Raw genomic sequence first — 19,124 nt, 5'->3', positions numbered from 1 at the left:
TGACCACTGGAAAAACCATAGCCTTGACTAAACGGACCTTTGTTGGCAAAGTAATGTCTCTGCTTTTCAATATGCTATCTAGGTTGCTCATAACTTCCCTTCCAAGGAGTAAACATCTTTTAATTTCATGGTTGCAATCACCATTTGCAGTGATTCTGGAGCCCCCAAAATTAAAGTCTGACACTGTTTCCACTGTTTCCCCATCTATTTCCCATGAAGTGATGGGACCGGATGCCATGATCTTCGTTTTCTGAATGTTGAGCTTTAGGCCAACTTTTTCACTCTCTTCTTTCACTTTCATCAAGAGGCTTTTTAGTTCCTCTTCACTGTCTGTCATAAGGGTGGTATCATTTGCATATATGAGGTTATTGATATTTCTCCCAGCAATCTTGATCCCAGCTGTGCTTCTTCCAGCCCAGCGTTTCTCATGATGTACTCTGCATAGAAGTTAAATAAGCAGGGTGACAATATACAACCTTGACGTACTCCTTTTCCTATTTGGAACCAGTCTGTTGTTCCATGTCCAGTTCTAACTGTTGCTTCCTGACCTGCATACAGATTTCTCAAGAGGCAGGTCAGGTGGTCTGGTATTCCTATCTCTTTCAGAATTTTCCAGTTTATTGTGATCCACACAGTCAAAGGCTTTGGCAGAGTCAATAAAGCAGAAGTAGATGTTTTTCTGGAACTCTCTTGCTTTTTCCATGATCCAGCGGATGTTGGCAATTTGATCTCTGGTTCCTTTGTCTTTTCTAAAACCAGCTTGAATATCTGGAAGTTCACGGTTCATGTATTGCTGAAGCCTGGCTTGGAGAATTTTGAGAATTATTTTACTAGCGTGTGAGATGAGTGCAATTGTGCAGTAGTTTAAACATTCTTTGGCATTGCCTTTCTTTGGGATTGTAATGAAAACTGACCTTTTCCAGTCCAGGATAATCTTTATTTTGATATATACCTTTTTTTTTTACTTGATTTTCAAATTATATGCTTGTGTCCTCTGATATTTAGTAAGTTTTAAGTGTAGATTTATCTGCCTTGCTCAAGATATGACATGCTCCTTCTACTAGGATTTGTATCTTTATTCTCATAAATACTCTACACTAATATATAGATTTTTTCTCCTATCCTTTTCTGCTGCTTTTCTGAAATGTGTATTAGAGGATTACTAGATCTTATTCTACTCTCCATGGGGCTTCCCGTGTGGCTCAGCTGTAAAGAATCCGCCCACAGTGCAGGAGCTGCAGAAGACGTGTTCAATCCCTGGACAGGAAAGATCTCCCAGAGGAGGAAATGGCAACACACTCTAATATTTCTGCCTGGAGAGTCCCACACACAGAGGACCGTGGCAGGTTACAGTCCATGGCATCAGAAAGAGCTGGACATGAATGAAGCTATTTAACATGAACATTCTATTCTCCATGACATTTTATCTATCATAATGTTTTTCTCAGGTTTTCTCTGCTTTATCCTACATACTATGTTCCTCAACTGTAGCTTTTAATTTATTAATTCTTCTTTCAACTGTGTGTTACAGTTGCTTGATTTGACTTTTCTTTGTGATAATCAGTTCCTCAAATGATTTTTAGTTTCTGACTACAAATTCTTCTTTATTAGGGAGTCACCTTGGATTGTAAAGTTTTGCTATTGGAACTTTACCGGGTACTCCAGAAGTTTCATCAGTCCGGAATCCATTTTTACATGAATATACATTGCTTAAATTCCCAAACTAATTAAGTTGTCTAAATTCAAACTGCAAATCCAAATATACCTTTGCATTAGGATCTCTGGCCTCTATTTCTCAAGAGAGAGGCTGTTTACATATTCTCCCTAGCACTTTAGCAAACTAATTTTTGCACCTTAAAAACTAAGAAAGCAGATGCTTCCAGGGCACTAGCAGTATACAGTGGTCTTAGTTTTAGATGCTTCGTCTCAGGCTCAGAGCTGTGTTGTAGGCCCTTTGGGGACCAGGTTTTATATCTCATTATGTCTCCCCTTTGTGCTGCCACACCCTACAGGGACTTAGCATTGTGGCTTTAAGTTCTCTCCTGGAGTCAGACATTTAAAGATTCCTTTTCTATCCTTTGACCATAACTAGGTATTTAATGTGCTTCTGCGGTGGCTCAGCTGGTAAAGAATCCACCTGCAATGCAGGAGACCTGGGTTTGATCCCCAGGTTGGGAAGATCCCCTGCAGAAGGGACCATTTACCCAGTCCAATATTCTGGCCTGGAGAATTCCATGGACTGCACAAGTCCATGGGGTCGCAAAGAGTTGGACACGACTGAGTGACTTTCACTTTTAGGTATTTAATATTTTTTTTTGTTGCTATGGTTTATTCCATTACTTTTGAGAGTGAAGAAGAGCCTGTTAATTAGCTCAGTCCACCAAGTTATAGAACCAAAACTGTATAAATTACATTGATAAAAATAGCCTTAGTCTTTAAAACTTAGATGTAACAATATGAAAGTTATATTCAAAGTAAGTAATTATGGAAATAGCAGATTCTTCTGAATAATCCAAATATGAGAAATTTTTAAAAGTTGGTTTAGTGGAGTTACTAGATTTCTTGTGAAATTATTACAATTATAAATTTTAAGTCATGTTGGATACGAATCACTTGTAATTTCGAAGTAAGTTTTTATCATTTAAACTTTACTTCGTTGATTCTATTATAAAATATTTTTTGGAACTTCTTATCCTCTGTCATACTAACTATAATTCTCATCAAGTTCTACCTTATCTATTTACACCTAGAGCCTGAAAAGTATCCATAAATTCTCAACCATTCCAAACAGTATTACCTATCCCAGCTGTTCTAGTGTGGTGCCCAATCAACAGCAGAACAGATATTCTCAGATATATAAATCCTCAGGCCCCAACCAGAACTTCTGAATTAAAACCTGGGATCCAAACAGGGCAATCTGGTCCAAGAAGCCCTCTAGGTGTTTTTGGTGCATGGTAAAAATTTGACCTTATAGGCGCTTCCAGACCATTCCCCATAAAACTTTTTGACAGTATATGCATCCCAATCAGTCAAAGCATGGACAGGGACAGAGCAGTGAGATGCCGAAGGTGCAAAATTTAAGGAGGCACTCACTCTCAGGGACCTGCAAGGAGTGCACATCCTGAGAGTGAATGACTCCTTACATTTTACACTCAAATCCAACTCCTGCAATTAGTAATGAAATGACTTAAATGTTCTATTTTCTTTGCCCTTTTTATAGAGATCAACTAAAATGCCTAAAAAGATGCAAATAAGAAAAGTTCAAAGAAGTATGAGTAAATTTCTAACTGCACAATTAGATACTGAATAATTCAGTTCAGTTCAGTCGCTCAGTCGTGTCTGACTCTTTGTGACCCCATGCACGCCAGGCTTCTCTGACTATCACCACCTCCCAGAGTTTACTCAAACTCATGTCCCTTGAGTCGGTGATACCATCCACATCTCATCCTCTGTCGTCTCCTTCTCTTCCTGCCTTCAATCTTTCCCAGCATCAGGGTCTTTTCAAATGAGCCAGTTCTTAGCATCAGGTGGCCAAAGTATTGGAGTTTCAGTTTTAGCATCAGTCCTTCCAATGAATATTCAGGACTGATTTCCTTTAGGATGGACTAGTTGGACCTCCTTGCAGTACAAGAAACTCTCCAGAGTCTAATCCAACACTACAGTTCAAAAGCATCAATTTTTCGGCGCTCGGCTTTCTTTATAGTCCAACTCTCACATCCATACATGACTACTGGAAAAACCATAGCTTTGACTAGACTCTGTAATATGCTGTCTAGGTTGGTCATAACTTTTCTTCCAAGGAATAAGTGTCTTTTAATTTCATGGCTGCAGTGACCATCTGCAGTGATTTTGGAACCCCCCAAAATAAAGTCTGACATTGTTTCTACTGTTTCCCCATCTATTTGCCATGAAGTGATGGGACCAGATGCCATGATCTTAGTTTTATGAATGTTGAGCTTTAAGCCATCTTTTTCACTCTCCTCTTTCACTTTCATCAAGAGACTCTTTAGTTCTTCTTCACTTTCTGCAATACAGGTAGTATCATCTGCATATCTGAGGTGATTGATATTTCTCCCGGCAATCTTGATTCCAGCTTGTGCTTCATCCAGTCCAGCGTTTCTCATGATGTACTCTGCATAGAATTTAAATAAGCAGGGTGACAATATACAATCTTGATGTACTCCTTTACCAATTTGCGACTAGTCTGTTGTACCATGTCCAGTTCTAACTGTTGCTTCTTGACCTGCAGACAGATTTCTCAGGAGGCAGGTCAGGTGGTCTGGTATTCCCATCTCTTTAAGAATTTTCCACAGTTTTTTGTGATCCACACAGTACGTGGTCATATGATACACACTTTTATACTCCAAATAATATATTGCAATACTATGGATTGAAGATTGTTAAACACTGAAAATATTAGCTATGGCAACCTGAGAAGCACTACTGGAATTTATCAAATATTTGCTATTCCTCCAACATGAAATCTTAATATATTTTTAATAAATAAGTTCTTAAGTATCTAAACTGCAAGGACTGGAATATCTGTAGTTTTCAAACTGTGACTCATGGTGCCCAAGGGTCAGGGAAGAAATCTCAGGAGCTATTGTGGAGGTGGTGCCAGTCTTCACTTCAGCGTCTACCAAAATGACAAACACAAGTTTTGTTTTGTTTTTTTACAAAACAGTTCACTTAGAGGCTGGGTTCTACTACTGGGGAAAGTTTTAACCTTACCATTATATTGACTCCTATTTTGGGACCTTTAATATTATACTAAAAGTCTGCAAGTAATATAGCATAAATATATTAACACTGAATAGAGATAGTATTGTCTGGCCTGCAAAATATCAGAATTTACCTCAGTTGTGATATGAAAATTGACAGGCTATGGAAAACAGAATAGTGGCTCCCTGCCTTTCATAATGGAGAAGGCAATGGCACCCCACTTCAGTACTCCTGCCTGGAAAATCCCATGGGCGGAGGAGCCTGGTAGGCTGCAGTCCATGGGGTCACGAAGAGTCGGACACGACTGAGCGACTTCACTTTCACTTTTCACTTTCATGCATTGGAGAAAGAAATGGCCACCCACTCCAGTGTTCTTGCCTGGAGAATCCCAGGGACGGGGGAGCCTGATGGGTTGCCACCTATGGGGTCGCACAGAATCGGACACAACTGAAGCGACTTAGCAGCAGCAGCAGCAGCAGCCTTTCATAAACTACAGAAACATTTAAATAATTTTAGAAAAAAAGAGACCAAAAAATAAAAACAAGCGGGGCAGGGGTTAATCTGATTTAAAAGAAAGAATGAGACAGCTTTTTTCTCCTAATTAGTCTTCCTTGTCCTCCTTCCTAAAATTCCATTGTTTCCCCTACCTGTCTGCACATACTCCAACCACATAGGAACATGGAGGAGCCCATGAAGAATTACCAGAGGAATACCGTGAAAAGGCAAAGCTGAAGTAATACAAATCACTTTATCTAAATTAAAAAAAGATAACCATTTTAAAATGTTCATCATGTAGAAAGTTAACAGAATGACATTCATAAAATAGAGAATAAAGTATATAACCTGAAATTTTCAAAGTATACAACATAAACACTAAATACAAAAGAACTCAGAAATCAGCTGATTTTTTTCAAGGAATCATGAGTTGCTCTGATTGAGAAAAGCAGAAAAAAGTCAAGACAATGAAATGCCATAACCCCTCCAATGTATATTTCTACTTAAAAGAATGAAATGACTGACTTCCTCCCTCTTGTTTGGGATCTCAACAGATAGTTTGTTCAAAGGTATTTGAGATGGTTTCCCCTATACTCTTTCACTTCAAAAAACCTTATACAAGAACATTTTAAGATGGGAAAGGCTTAGTTATCTACTAGCACAGACAATATAACTTACATAAAATATTTTACCAAGCACCCATATGTACAAATATCTGATTTTCTTCACTAAATTATATTTTCAAGCATTCACTGAATTGTGATCACATTTCACATAAAGTGTTCTTAAAATACATTGACAGGGTCTGTTCTAAACATAAACTAATATGCCAGAGAGTAAGTTCATTTCCCTATTCATAACCTGAAATATAAAACAGTTTAATAACAAATTAAGTGAATTACTTCAAAATAAATAATTTGTTTTAGTTACTTAAATTCTAATTTAAAAACACACCATTGAAGTTTGCAACCAATCAAAAGTGATATTTTTGTGTTCTTTGCATATCTGTGAAGAGTGAAACAAAATATACAATTCACCTATGAAATTCTACCTACAGAATTTTAAGTGTCTCAAGATCTATTAACAAACTATTCTTTAGGAGCTGAGCTGGGCTTTAATCTTATTATTTCAGAGTTAACAAAGTAAAACACATATATTATCTTTCACTTTTACATTCATTAGTGTAGGAAATAATTCCTTACCTCTTTAATTACAAAAATAAAATAATGCAGCTCTTATACAGCATACTTGGACACATATATTCCTAAATAACTTTACGTTCCTATATTAAACTTTTATAAGTAAAGATGCCACTTTATTATTTTTTTCCTGAAGAAAATTTCTACTCATATGTGAAAGAAAACCAACTTGCAAAGTTTAACTATTCATTGGAGAACATAAGAATGAGACAGTAAAACAAATCACCAAACATTAGGATATAACAAAGCTAGGTCAGAAAAAGCAATTTCACTACCACAGGAAAGAAAATCTTGAACACAATTTTAAAATACCAACTTCTAAAAAGTTTGAATTCAAGTAAGAATAAAATAATTCAGTAAATACTACAATTTACCATCTTGTGTTTATCTTATTCTTAAGCATTGTATTTGTGGGTTCTAAAGAGTTTTTATTTATTTATTTTTAATGACAGAAAAACGCTGAGTTATTCCAAATCTTTTTTTTTTAAAGAATAAAATATTAATTTGATGTAGCAGGTTTCCCTTAGTTTCTAACTTTACTAAATCAGGTAGGCGAAGATTTATAAAAGCAGTCATTTTTTTATGAGTATTTTCAGTAATATTGATATTTAAAAGTGATATTTCATGTAATAAGAAACAAAAAATTAGAGCCGAAAATACTCATTTTAAAGATAGTATCTAAATCATTGTACACTGAAGACGTCTTTTTATTTTTTGCTGTAACTGCAAAATAATGCAGAATAATCTTTCACTACAAGTAAAATGGTAACAATTCAAAGATAAGGCTATGTTTAGGAAAGATTTTTTAAAAGACACGATAAAATAATTTATAACACATAATAAAACAGCTATAAAATGCCAAAAAAATATAAAGGAAATTGCACTTACATCCATAGCTCTCTTAATAAAAGGGATCTGTGTGCCACTGTCCAGATCTTCATTTATAATAAGCCTTCTAGCCCACTGACCTGCCCTGACAACACCACTACCATGAATTAAAACCATCAGTTTCTGTGGATTTGTCAAAGCATCCTCACTCATAAAGATAAAACTCTTTGGTTCACTCTCAGTGGCATCTACCTGTAATTAAAAAAAATTAAATAATAAATAAATGTTTTTTGATCATAGACACAAATGAGAAAATAACTAGTAGTTAATATAAATTATAGAACAGCTATTACAGAATTATGGAAGTAAAAAAACCTTAAAATAAAATTAAAATATTCATTAGAGATTAACACATATAAAGTAGAGGAGCAAAAAGACATGATAGTAATTAAAATATAAAAACATGGAAAAGAATACTAGAACTATGTCTTTCTCCATTGCTACTGTATATCAGTATTATCATTACAAAAAAATTTTTTTAAGTGCTTCCTATAATCTAGATACTATATACTTCTATACTACTATACTTCTATAATACTAGATACTAAATGTTTTTAAAATATTATTTCAATTAGTCACAATTCTATTAAGCTGGGACTATTATTATATTCATTTATAGACAAAGAAGTTGAGGCCTGGAGAGTTTAAATAACTTGCCCAAGTCACACAGCTATTAAGCCTATAAGTCATAACAGAAATATGCTGCATCTAAAATAAACAGAAAACCCAACTGGAGAATACACATATTGGAAAACCATATATTAGTGAGGAAAACTACTAAGCTTTTATCAAATGTAGCAAAGGGAACTATTTAAAAATTCAAACACCAACTGTTCTATGTAAATGGACTTTGACATTTTATTCAGAGTGTGAACACAGGATTATATAACAAATACTTTTTGAAATAATACTATCTGTATACTTTAATAACCTTATGTACTAGTTACTTATAGAATGAAAAGTGAATATTTTTAGTTATTTTGATTATACATAATATTTAGGTTTGAACTAGATTCAGATTTCAAAGAGTCAGAGAATTTTAGGAAAGGGTAACTTCCCAACATTTCATTACATATGCCATGACATGCCCTAAGTGGTATTTCTCATCAGCAGTGGCAAGTAACAGTGAATGGTAGACTTTGTTTGACCAGGTCAAAGCCAGAAGTTAATATCTTGACAGGTGATTGATAAACACATCCTCAAATAGAGAAGGTCAGTTCATATGCTGGGCAATGCAATAGCACCTCACTTCATCAACAGTATATATTCATAAAATTATCAAAATAATAAAGAAAAAAAATACCATTAAATGCCCTGGATTCCAAACAGGCCCAGTCACTACTTCTGGGACAAGACAAAAATTAAAATTTCTGTACTTCTAAAACAATCAGACTGGTCAGGAACAGATGCTTAGACACCTGTGTACACACAGCACAAAAGGTAATAATTTTAGCAAGAAGGGCATGGCCACAGGCTTAGGAAAAAAATGCATCTTCTCAGTGAGGCCTTCTCTGACCACTCCATTTAAACACTTCCCGAAGAATTCTCTACAATCAACCTCTGTTTTATTTTCCTCCATAGCACATAATGCAACCTAATATGCTTTACTTTATATCTGTTTATATATTTGTTTATTAACCATCTGTTCCCTCGACTAAAGTACAGGAATGCACAGACCTGTGTCTCCAGTATATTACCAGATGTACAGAAAAAAGGCAGGCACATACATTGTAGGCACTGAGTTATATAACAATGAATAAACTTTTGGACTAAAGAATCTTAATCAAGCCTCACCAGTGACTTCCTTTAGATAAAAGGCATTTAACTAAACAATGTGTCCTCTTAACTTGGGTACAATACTTGACTGGCTCAGAAAGCACAAATGAAAGATTAAACTAATGCATGACTACAGAGAATTTTCAAAGAGCTACACAATGCTTAGAATCAAAATGACATAGCTATATCTTTATTAGTAGTAATTAAATATGACGTAAGAGAAGTAGGAAATACAACACTACCATACGTGATGTCTAGAATAAACAAGTTACTATACTATAACAGATATGACTGAAGTCATACAGGAAGAAAAGTGGACGGGAGACAGAGCTAAACCAAATCTGAGAAGAAAAACTCCCTTTTTACCTAGGAACGTTATACGAGAACAGAGAAATCATTCAGTTAAAACAGCTTGAAAAAAGAAAGAAAATGGTAATAAGAACAAAAGAAAAATGAAAAGGCAAAGCTGTCAGTGAATAATAAAACAGAGGCCACAGAGGTTTCCAGTCACTCATTTACCAAAACGTATGTCTAAACAGGCGCAAATAAGAGAGTCTCTTAAAGTCACTGAGGCCTTAACAGATCCTGGAATGTATGGAAATGGACGTCTGTTTATCTTAATGAAAAAAAATCCTAGCTATAGACTTTCTAAAAGGTGTTGACCACTGTTCCTTTTTTTTATCCTACAAAGTCCCCTGAAACCAAGCACCTCAGTCAGTTTATAAAGGTGGAATTAAATTCAACAGTAATCACTTTAAAACTGAAAGGGTACTTATTTTCTGAAGATAAACATGTGCTTTTCTCATATTATGATACTGTTCAAGAATTTTTTAATGGGCAACAAGTTAAGGGAGCTATGAGCAAATGAATAAATATATTACTTGAACATCCAAATATGTTGATTTTAAAAATATCAGAACATTAGATTATTTAAGGAAAAAAATGAACAATGTAATAATATTAATGATAAAGGAGTAAAAGCAGTATTTAAGATGGTAACTGAATAATATTCATCTCAAAATAATGCAGAACTGTGAGTCTGCAGTTGATCATTTACTCTAAAGTTATTATTGCTCATTTAAAATAGAAAAATATCTAAATGAATAAAATAAAGTTTTCTTCATTAAGTCTTTTTCTTTTTTTAAACTTTCTGGCTGCATCTCGTGGCATGGATGTGTGGATCTTAGCACTTCGACCAGGGATCGAAACCACGTCTCCTGCATTGTAAGCACAGAGCCTTAACCACTGGACCACCGGGGAATCTGTAACTTAAGTTTCGAAATCACTGTTCCAAAACCATTTATCTTCTAATAATGGTAATTTACTAAGGTGAGCTTTCATTAAGGAATACACATAAAGGTTATTCCAGTCTACCGCCTCTATTATAGACAAATCAATGTCTAAGACCAATTGGTCAGTGAGCCTACACCAAACAATTCCTTGCAGTTAACAATTCATTTTGGGATACTTATGAAACTCACTAATTTTGAAGTTTATTTAAATATGATTGAATAAATCAAATGAAAATCTGTAGTCAACTCATGTATCCAATATTCTACACAAGAGTGAAATACTAAAATTGAGAATATTTTGTACCTATTTATGTGAGGTGGAGAGTAAACGTGATCATGTTTCCATGGAGAGATGATCATCACCTTTACTGGCAAATCATGGGCTTCTATAGAGTGCTATCAATCAAAAAGAATTCTTGAATATTAAATATTTCAACTATAAAACAAAAACTTAGTTCATCATCAGTAAAAGAAAAAAATTTGGTGGTATATCTTTAGGGAAAAAAAATGACTGAACAAAAATAAACCCCACTCTCACTGCTAACTTTGGGATTTAAGAGAACTCAGGAGAAAACTAATACTTAGGGAAGAAAAATCTCATAATTATATAAAATACATTATGATAACTTAAGGACAGATTAATTTTCTAAAATAAAAATATTGTTTCTTTTTCATTTATAAAATTAGGAAATCTTTACTCACCAAATTGGTCATAATGGTTGTTATACATCTCATACAATGAAAAGCTTTCTCTGTGTAACGTTAGATTTAAATTTAAATAAGAGGAAAATAATTCAAGTCCTTCTAAATCTAATCTCAGGCTTTCCACACAAAAATGAAACAATTATGTAACATGACAGATATGGCCAATTATCTTGTAATTTGTTCTAGAAACCCAGGGAATTAAACTGAGTTTAAAGGTTCAATGGAACTAGAAGTATTGCAAAGTTAAAGGACTCAATACTAATTAATTGTGCTGTAACAATGGATTAACCTAAGGCTCTTTAAATATCATTCGTCAGAAGCTTCAAAAGAAATAGAATTAACAAAAAAAGGAGACTGGACAAAGTGACAAAATTCTGCCTTGACTTTCCAGAAGACCAAATTCAACATATAATTTTAATAGAGTGAGACACTAGACCTGAAGTCAAAAACAAAACAAGAGGTTTGAATCCAGAAAACAACTTTCATATTCATTCTCAAAAAAGATACTAAAATCTTGGTTTTCACATAATTCAAAAGGAAGGAAAGTTCTCAAATAAACAAGTGTTGGCCTAGTCATTACGTAGAATAATACTGCATTCACGAGTATGTCACTAGCACATAGAGCAGTGCCTGGCATCCTAAAATAAATATTTGTTGAATGAATAAATAAATTAATAAGTGATTAACAATATGGCCTAGTACTTGAAGTTACCTATAGAAAGTTAAATATAAAATAGAGATCTTTATAAAAAAACCAACCTATGGAAGCAATTTGGGAGGATGGATAGTATTAAAAAATTCTAAAACCCTCCACTTGATAGTAGAATAACACTACCCAAAGAATTTTAGAATTTCATGCAAGATTTCATGGGAACGAAATTACCAACATTGTAAGTTTTGTGTCTTAAATAAATTATTTTCACGAAGTCTTTGAGGTTCATAAAGATTGTAAAATCAGAGAACTGTCTAGGACAGTAAAGATCATCTCATCTAGTCTACCATCATCTCACACATAAGGTTACTATTTCTTCATTCAAAAGCTCAATATTTCATACTGTACACTAAAAAACAACAAAGCTCTTTTGAGAAACTGAATCTGAGAACAAATTTCAAACTTTTCCACTCTGAAATGGCAAAATATGCAAAATTTGAAAAAGAAAAAAAAAGATTTCCACTAAGAAGAGGAGTAGTGTTATGAAACAGGAGTAAATCTGGGGATGTTCAGAGGAAATAACACAGAAATGAAACATACAATTTAAAATAATCAAGAAATAATTAAAATGAAAGCAAATGTCTAATGCAAGGAAAAACACATAGGTTTACTCAAATAAACATGTAAAAATAAATATACCAATGAAATGAGAAAGGGTAGAAGAAAGAGCAGTTTCTTTTGTGACATCATTTTCAAAAAATACTGGAAATCACTAATTTTTTACTTTACACTAAAGAATATTACTTTTTAAGAACTATTACACACAATGAGATGATGTATAATGACAGGTATTTAATATTATCTTTATCAATATCAAAACATTAGGATCTTAACATTTAAACTTATCAAGGTAACCTAAAACAAAACTTTTCTTTGAATTGAAAATACTTTATTTGGAATTATAAATACTTTTAAAAATTGGACTTACCGGAATAGATATTTTTTTCAAATTACAATCCTTTTCCAGAAGCTCATATACGTACTTCGTGATGATCTAAGTAGGAAAGAAATAACATTAAAATACAATGTCATCCATTATCAAAATTCACATAAATTATTAAAATTTACTGCTCTGAATGAGTATCTATCTTGGAATATTTTCATCCTAAATTAACTGATTCTTTACTGGTTTACTTCCCGCTGCTGGGTATTGAAAAACTATGGACCTTCATACTAAGGATTGAAAAAACTCAAAAATACATAAAGACTTTCTATTTTACAAAGCAATATTCTAAGCATATTTTCCTTTTTTTTTCATTATTTCTAGAATTCTCTTTCCCCTATAATTTCCCCTCATGACTCTGAATCCTAACACTTCACTAGCATTCAGTGAATCAAAGAGAGAAAAGTCAGAGGTATTCTAAACAGAAAAGGAAAACCGATCCAGTGAAGTCAGGCACCAGTTAGCACTACCAGTTACAGCAGGCAGAAACATACCTCCCCAAAGATGTCTAGGTCCTAACTCCTGGAACCTGGTAATATGTTACATTACATGGTGGCAAAAGGAACTGTGCTGATACGATTTATGTTAAGAACCCAAGATGAGGGAGATTCTCCTGGATTATCTAAGTGGGCCCAATTTAATCATATAAATCCTAATAAGTAAAAGATTACAGAAGAACAGTATGTCACAAAGATGCAAAGTGAGAAGGCCTTAAAGGCTGTTGCCAGTTTTGAAGACGCAAGAAAGAAACAACGAGCCAGGAAATCAGGTAGCCTTTAAAAGGCAGGATAAATCTCAGTTCAGAGTCAGGAAGAAAACAAGACCTAGGTCCTACTCTTGGAAGGAACTGGTTTCGGCCAACAACTCAAAGAAACAGTATCTGGATTCATTCCCTAGAGACTACAGACAGAAACAGCCTGTCCAGTACCTTGAGTTTAGGCCGGTGACATCTGAACTTCTGCCCCCAAGAACTGTTTTAATTTATGGAAAGTTGTTACAGCAGTAATAGAAAACTAATATATTATTTCTATTAAGGAAAGTAAAGAGAGTGAAGAAAGAAATGTCTGGAATAAAAATGATGATTTAATACACTTTAATGGAGCAGAGACATTACTTTGCCGACTAAGGTCCGTCTAGTCAAGGCTATGGTTTTTCCTGTGGTCATGTATGGATGTGAGAGTTGGACTGTGAAGAAGGCTGAGCGCCAAAGAATTGATGCTTTCGAACTGTGGTGTTGGAGAAGACTCTTGAGAGTCCCTTGGACTGCAAGGAGATCCAACCAGTCCCTTCTGAAGGAGATCAACCCTGGGATTTCTTTGGAAGGAATGATGCTAAAGCTGAAGCTCCAGTACTTTGGCCACCTCATGCGAAGAGTTGACTCATTGGAAAAGACTCTGATGCTGGGAGGGATTGGGGGCAGGAGGAGAAGGGGACGACCGAGGATGAGATGGCTGGATGGCATCACTGACTCGATGGACGTGAGTCTGAGTGAACTTCGGGAGATGGTGATGAACAGGGAGGCCTGGCGTGCTACGATTGATGGGGTCGCAAAGAGTCGGACACGACTGAGTGACTGAACTGAACTGAATGGTCAGTTTAAGAAGTGTTCCAAAATATCTTGAATCATCTATCATACTATCTCAGGTAATAATTTTAGCAGCAGCATAATTAAAAGTCAAATTTTATGAAACAAAATCAGATTTTTTCTTTTTTTAGAAAATTAAGATTGCTTTGGTGTTGTCTTCTGTAATCTAAAATAAGATTCCCTATCCTGCTTTCTCTGTGAAGTTCAAACTCCCTCCTTTTCTGTATACATATTCATTCATTTTAGAAAGAGTATATTAGATGTGTGCTAGAACAGCTTTATCTTGGCTGACTAAAGTAATTTCAAAAGATATGTCACTAAACTATCAATAGAACTAGGCAATAATCTATTAGTTGTTAATTGAAGAGCACTCCAATGACAGAAAGTTTAGAGGAACTAAAGAGCTTCTTGATGAAGGTGAAGGAGGAGAGTGAAAAGGCCGGCTTAAAACTTAACATTCAAAAAAACTAAGATTGTGGCATCTGGTCCCACCACTTCATGGCAAACAGAAGAGGAAAAAGTGGAAGTGGTGACAGATTTTATTTTCTTGGGCTCCAAAATCACTGTGGATGGTGACTGAAGCCATGAAATTAAAAGACGCTTGCTCCTTGGACGAAAAGCTATGACAAACCTAGACAACATATTAAAAAGCAAAGATATCACTTTGCCAACAAAGGTATGTTTACTTAAAGCTATGGTTTTTCCAGTAATGATGCATGGGTGTGAGAGCTGGACAATAAAGAAGGCAGAGTGCTGAAGAACTGATGCTTTCGAACTGTGGTGCTGAAGAAGACTCTTGAGAGTCCCTTGGACTGCAAGATCAAACCAGTGAATCCTAAATGGAAATTCACTCTCCATGTTCACTGGAATGACTGATGCTGAAGCTGAAGCTCCAAAGTTTGGCCACCAGATGCAAAGAGCTGACTCATTGGAATAGACCCTAATGCTGGGAAAGATTGAAGACAGGAGGAGAAGGGGGTGACAGAGGATGAAATGGTTAGATAGCATCACTGACTCAGTGGACATGAATTTGAGCAAACTCTGGGACATGGTAAAGAACAGGGAAATCTGGCGTGCTGTAGTCCATGGGGTCGCAAAGAGTCGGAAATGACTTAGTGACTGAACGACGAACCACTTGTATTTCATGCAGAATTTAAAATTATGCTCATTATACCTCTGCCAGAAAGTGGCAGTATTATAGACCTGAAAGAGTCAAGTAAATATGTGTAGGAGGAAATATGCATGAAATTATATAATGGGTTACAACTTCAAGAGAAATGGTTTAAGTAAATGAGATTAGCTTAAATGAGTGGGTTATCATTTCTAAAAATTTCCTTCTATGAAATCCTAAAATATCCTTACATTTAAAGCAACAATAGAACCAGTCAAACTTAACTCAAATGAATTCCACACTATGCAAAATACTTATAAGACATAATTTGATAATTAAAAACCTATCTTGGCAGGTTGTGCCTTACGTAAATATGAAATACATAGTATAGTTAATTCTCAATTTCATACTACAATATAAAACAAAAAAATTCAAAACTGGTTACACTGACTTTGAAAAACTTTATAGGGTAAGTATTTGTTCCAATAAAACCATACGTCAAGCAGAGTTGGAGAAACTCTACCTAACTTGCCCAATTTGCTTTGCTCTCCAAGTTCTGACTGCAGAAAAAAACAACCACAGACTAAACCATTTATCTGACAGGCAGTTCTCTCTGCTTGGGATGTCCTAGTCATCCTTTAAGAAATAGATCGCATGTCAGCTACTTTAAGTGACTTTTTCCTGCCTCCTCCCAACCCCTCAAGGTAAGACAAAATGTCCCACCTCTATGGTCCTCTGGACATGCCTGGCGATTTGAGTATGATATTATTGGCTTGTCTGTTACTTGACTAGTTTGAGAATACTAAAATTTAAGTACCTCACCTATTCTTCCTTGTATCCACACAGGAAAGTGTCGGATACATTGAAAGTACTTTAACACAGTATACAAATTCTCTTCACTGTTCATTCTGTCTACATCCTTCTAGGGAGATACTGTTTCAGATTTTTCTTTAAATCCTTCTAACTGCTGAATTGAGGCTTAAAAAGAAATAGCAGGATTCACAGCCTTACAGCTTAAGAAGGACTGCAGTCTGCATTTAGAAAAGCCAACAAGTGAAAAGATAATTTTTTAAAAAAAGATGAAAAAGGTATCTCTGCCCAAATGTAATCTATGTTCAAATATTCACTAAAATCAGTTTTCAGTGAAGTTTGTACAGGAGAAAGAAAAGGCTTAAGAGACTAAGATGAATGAGCTAAAGTAAAATCTTCATTCTAATAAGAAACAAGGGAATTTCTGGTTTTCTGGTCTGAAATATGAAGAGCTTGAAAACAGTCACTCCTACTAACAAAAAGAAAAAAAGCTGAACAAACTGAAAACCAATGACTGTTCTTAGATCCATCAGAAAACTGAGATCACAGAGCAAACTGCTTCCCCGAAAACTGGACAGACAGACAAATAGGCAGTTGCAGAGAATCAGGACTTACTGGTAACAAAAGCCCAGGAGCAGAAGTGTTGGCTAAAGCGAGTCCTGGGGTAGGAACACTTTCAACTATTAATTTCTGGAGGTTCAGTATGAATACTAGCTTAAGAACGAAAAACTAGGAGAAGGCTCAGCCTTAAAGAAGGATTCTGAAACTTCTATGAGTTGCACCTCTACAAGCCTCACCAGGTTCTCACTATGAAGATTAGAGAAAACTTCTCACCTCTTTCTGGCAGAAGAAGAAAAGAAATAATTTAACAATACTACTGAACTCTGTTCTCCTTAATAAGGCCTAGCCACAGGGAGAACCATTTCACTAGAGCCTAACTGACATAGGGGAAGCAAAAGATTCACTGAAAGACTGAGACCTAATCATAGGACTATAGAAAGTTCCCCCCCACCCCTCCCCACATTACCATCATATCAATAGGGTCCCTTTAAAATAACAAGGAATGAGATACGGCTAAAAGAACTGCAAGGTTCACCCCTATTTAAGATCTCCAGGAACACTTAAAGACAACAGGGAAAACAGAAACAAGGATAGAAGAAAAAACTTTAGCTTTGGCCATAAGAGCTACAGCAAACAGGAAACACAGACTGACTCCTAGCCAGATAAACATAACACTTTACACTAAAGACATAGCTACCAAAGTTCCTTTTACTCAATACACCATGTACAACTTTCAACAACAAAAAAATGACCAGAAACACTAAAAGGCAAAAAGAAACAACCTGAAGAGACAAATCAAGCACCAGAAAATGTGTAATTATCAGAATTGGGATTTAAAACAATAATAAGCCATATGCCAAAGGATTTATTGAAAAAGCTGACAAGATTAAAGAACATGTGAGTAACATAAGCTGAAAGTTGGATACTCTTAAGAAAGAATCAAAAGAAAATGTTAGATCAAAAACACTGTTAAACCAAAATGAAGAATGCCTTTGATGGGCTCATGAGTAGACTAGACATGGCCAAGAAGAAAATCAAAGAGTTTTAAGATATAACAGAGGACACTTTCAAAACTGAAATGCAGAGAGGGAAAAAAATATGGAACAGAATATCTGAGAATCGAAGAATAATTACAAAATGTTTAACATATGCATAATAGTAATACCAGAAAAAGAAAGAAAAGAACAGAGGAACTATTTGACATAATAATGGCTGAGAATACTCCAAAATCAATGACAGACATAAAACCACAGACTTGAGTGATCCAAAGGACTCCACGAAGGATAAATACCAAAGCTACACCTGGTCATATAATATTAAAACTGCACAAAACCAAACCCAAAGAGAAAACCTGGAAAGAAGCCAGACCAGAGGTCTGGAGAGATCTGGAGGAGAAAGGGATGTAGGAAACTTTTCCAACAGAGGAAAAAGACAAGAATTACACCAGACTTCTCTTAGGAACCACGTGCCCAAGAAGAAAGCAAACTGAAATATTCAAAACATTAAAAAAAAAAGAGTCACCAATCTAAAATTCTATATCCAGTGAACTTATCCTTCAAAGGTGAGAAATAAAGACTTTCCCAGGCAAAAAATGAGGGATTTTTTTGCAAGTAGATCTACCACAAGAAATGTTAAAATAAGTTATTCAGAAAGAAAGAAAGGAAGTCACATAGGTCAGAAATTAAGATGTACATAAAGGAAGGAAGGGTATTAGAAAGGAATACATTAACGTAAAATAATTTTTAAATTTTTTATTTTTAATTTACCTAACAGATAACAGTTTGTTGAAAATAACAGCAACAATGCTTTTAGTAAGAAAAATGAATGACAACAAGACTGTAAGGTATGGAAGGGAGAAGCTGAGAATAATCTGTTAGAAGGTACTCACACTACCCAAGAAGTCGTACAGAAGTATTTGAAAGAAAAACTGGAAAGAAAAAAAAAATTACTACACCTGATATTTTTTCTGGATTCATTTTGATTCCTAAAGAGTAGCCATACAGCTAAAATTAAATAAATCCACAATAGAAAACACAGGAAGCAATTTTGAGATTATACATTCATGAAATAGATCCCTGAGCTACCCACAGAATAATGTTCTCTAAGAAGAGTGGTCAAACTAGACTTTTTTCTAGCTTAGGATTTCTCGACCTAAGGCTGAAAGAAAGTTTAACAGAAAGCGCAGTGGCAACCAAAGAAATAGACTGTGAGAAGAAGGAATATGAAGTGTTATAAAAATTAATGCTCAATGGTGGACTTCCAACAGAATGTGTATATTCACCCTGCAATAATTATTAGCTTGGGACTTAGAAGCATTTATAATAA

General features: G+C 34.9%; 1 protein-coding gene across 8 annotated transcripts in view; it reads right to left on the bottom strand.

Moving 5' to 3' along the window:
• Window positions 1–19,124, bottom strand: part of FAM172A (family with sequence similarity 172 member A) — a 407,879-nt gene that overhangs the window by 286,934 nt on the left and 101,821 nt on the right. For 6 of the 8 annotated variants that reach the window (XM_040241517.1, XM_040241519.1, XM_040241518.1 and 3 more), the window contains 2 exons: window positions 12,718–12,783; window positions 7,305–7,496 (listed from right to left, as the gene is read on the bottom strand). In XM_040241517.1, coding sequence (XP_040097451.1) covers window positions 7,305–7,496; window positions 12,718–12,783 — 258 coding nt within the window. The remainder of the gene's footprint in view (window positions 1–7,304; window positions 7,497–12,717; window positions 12,784–19,124) is intronic. The other 2 variants (XM_040241524.1, XM_040241525.1) reach the window with 1 other exon arrangement.

This window comes from Oryx dammah, unplaced genomic scaffold, assembly GCF_014754425.2.
Source record: "Oryx dammah isolate SB20612 unplaced genomic scaffold, SCBI_Odam_1.1 HiC_scaffold_5, whole genome shotgun sequence".
NCBI classification, from domain to species: Eukaryota; Metazoa; Chordata; class Mammalia; order Artiodactyla; family Bovidae; genus Oryx; species Oryx dammah.
The sequence above is the reverse complement of the archived record's forward strand: the minus strand, read 5'-3'. Positions and strand labels throughout refer to the sequence as shown.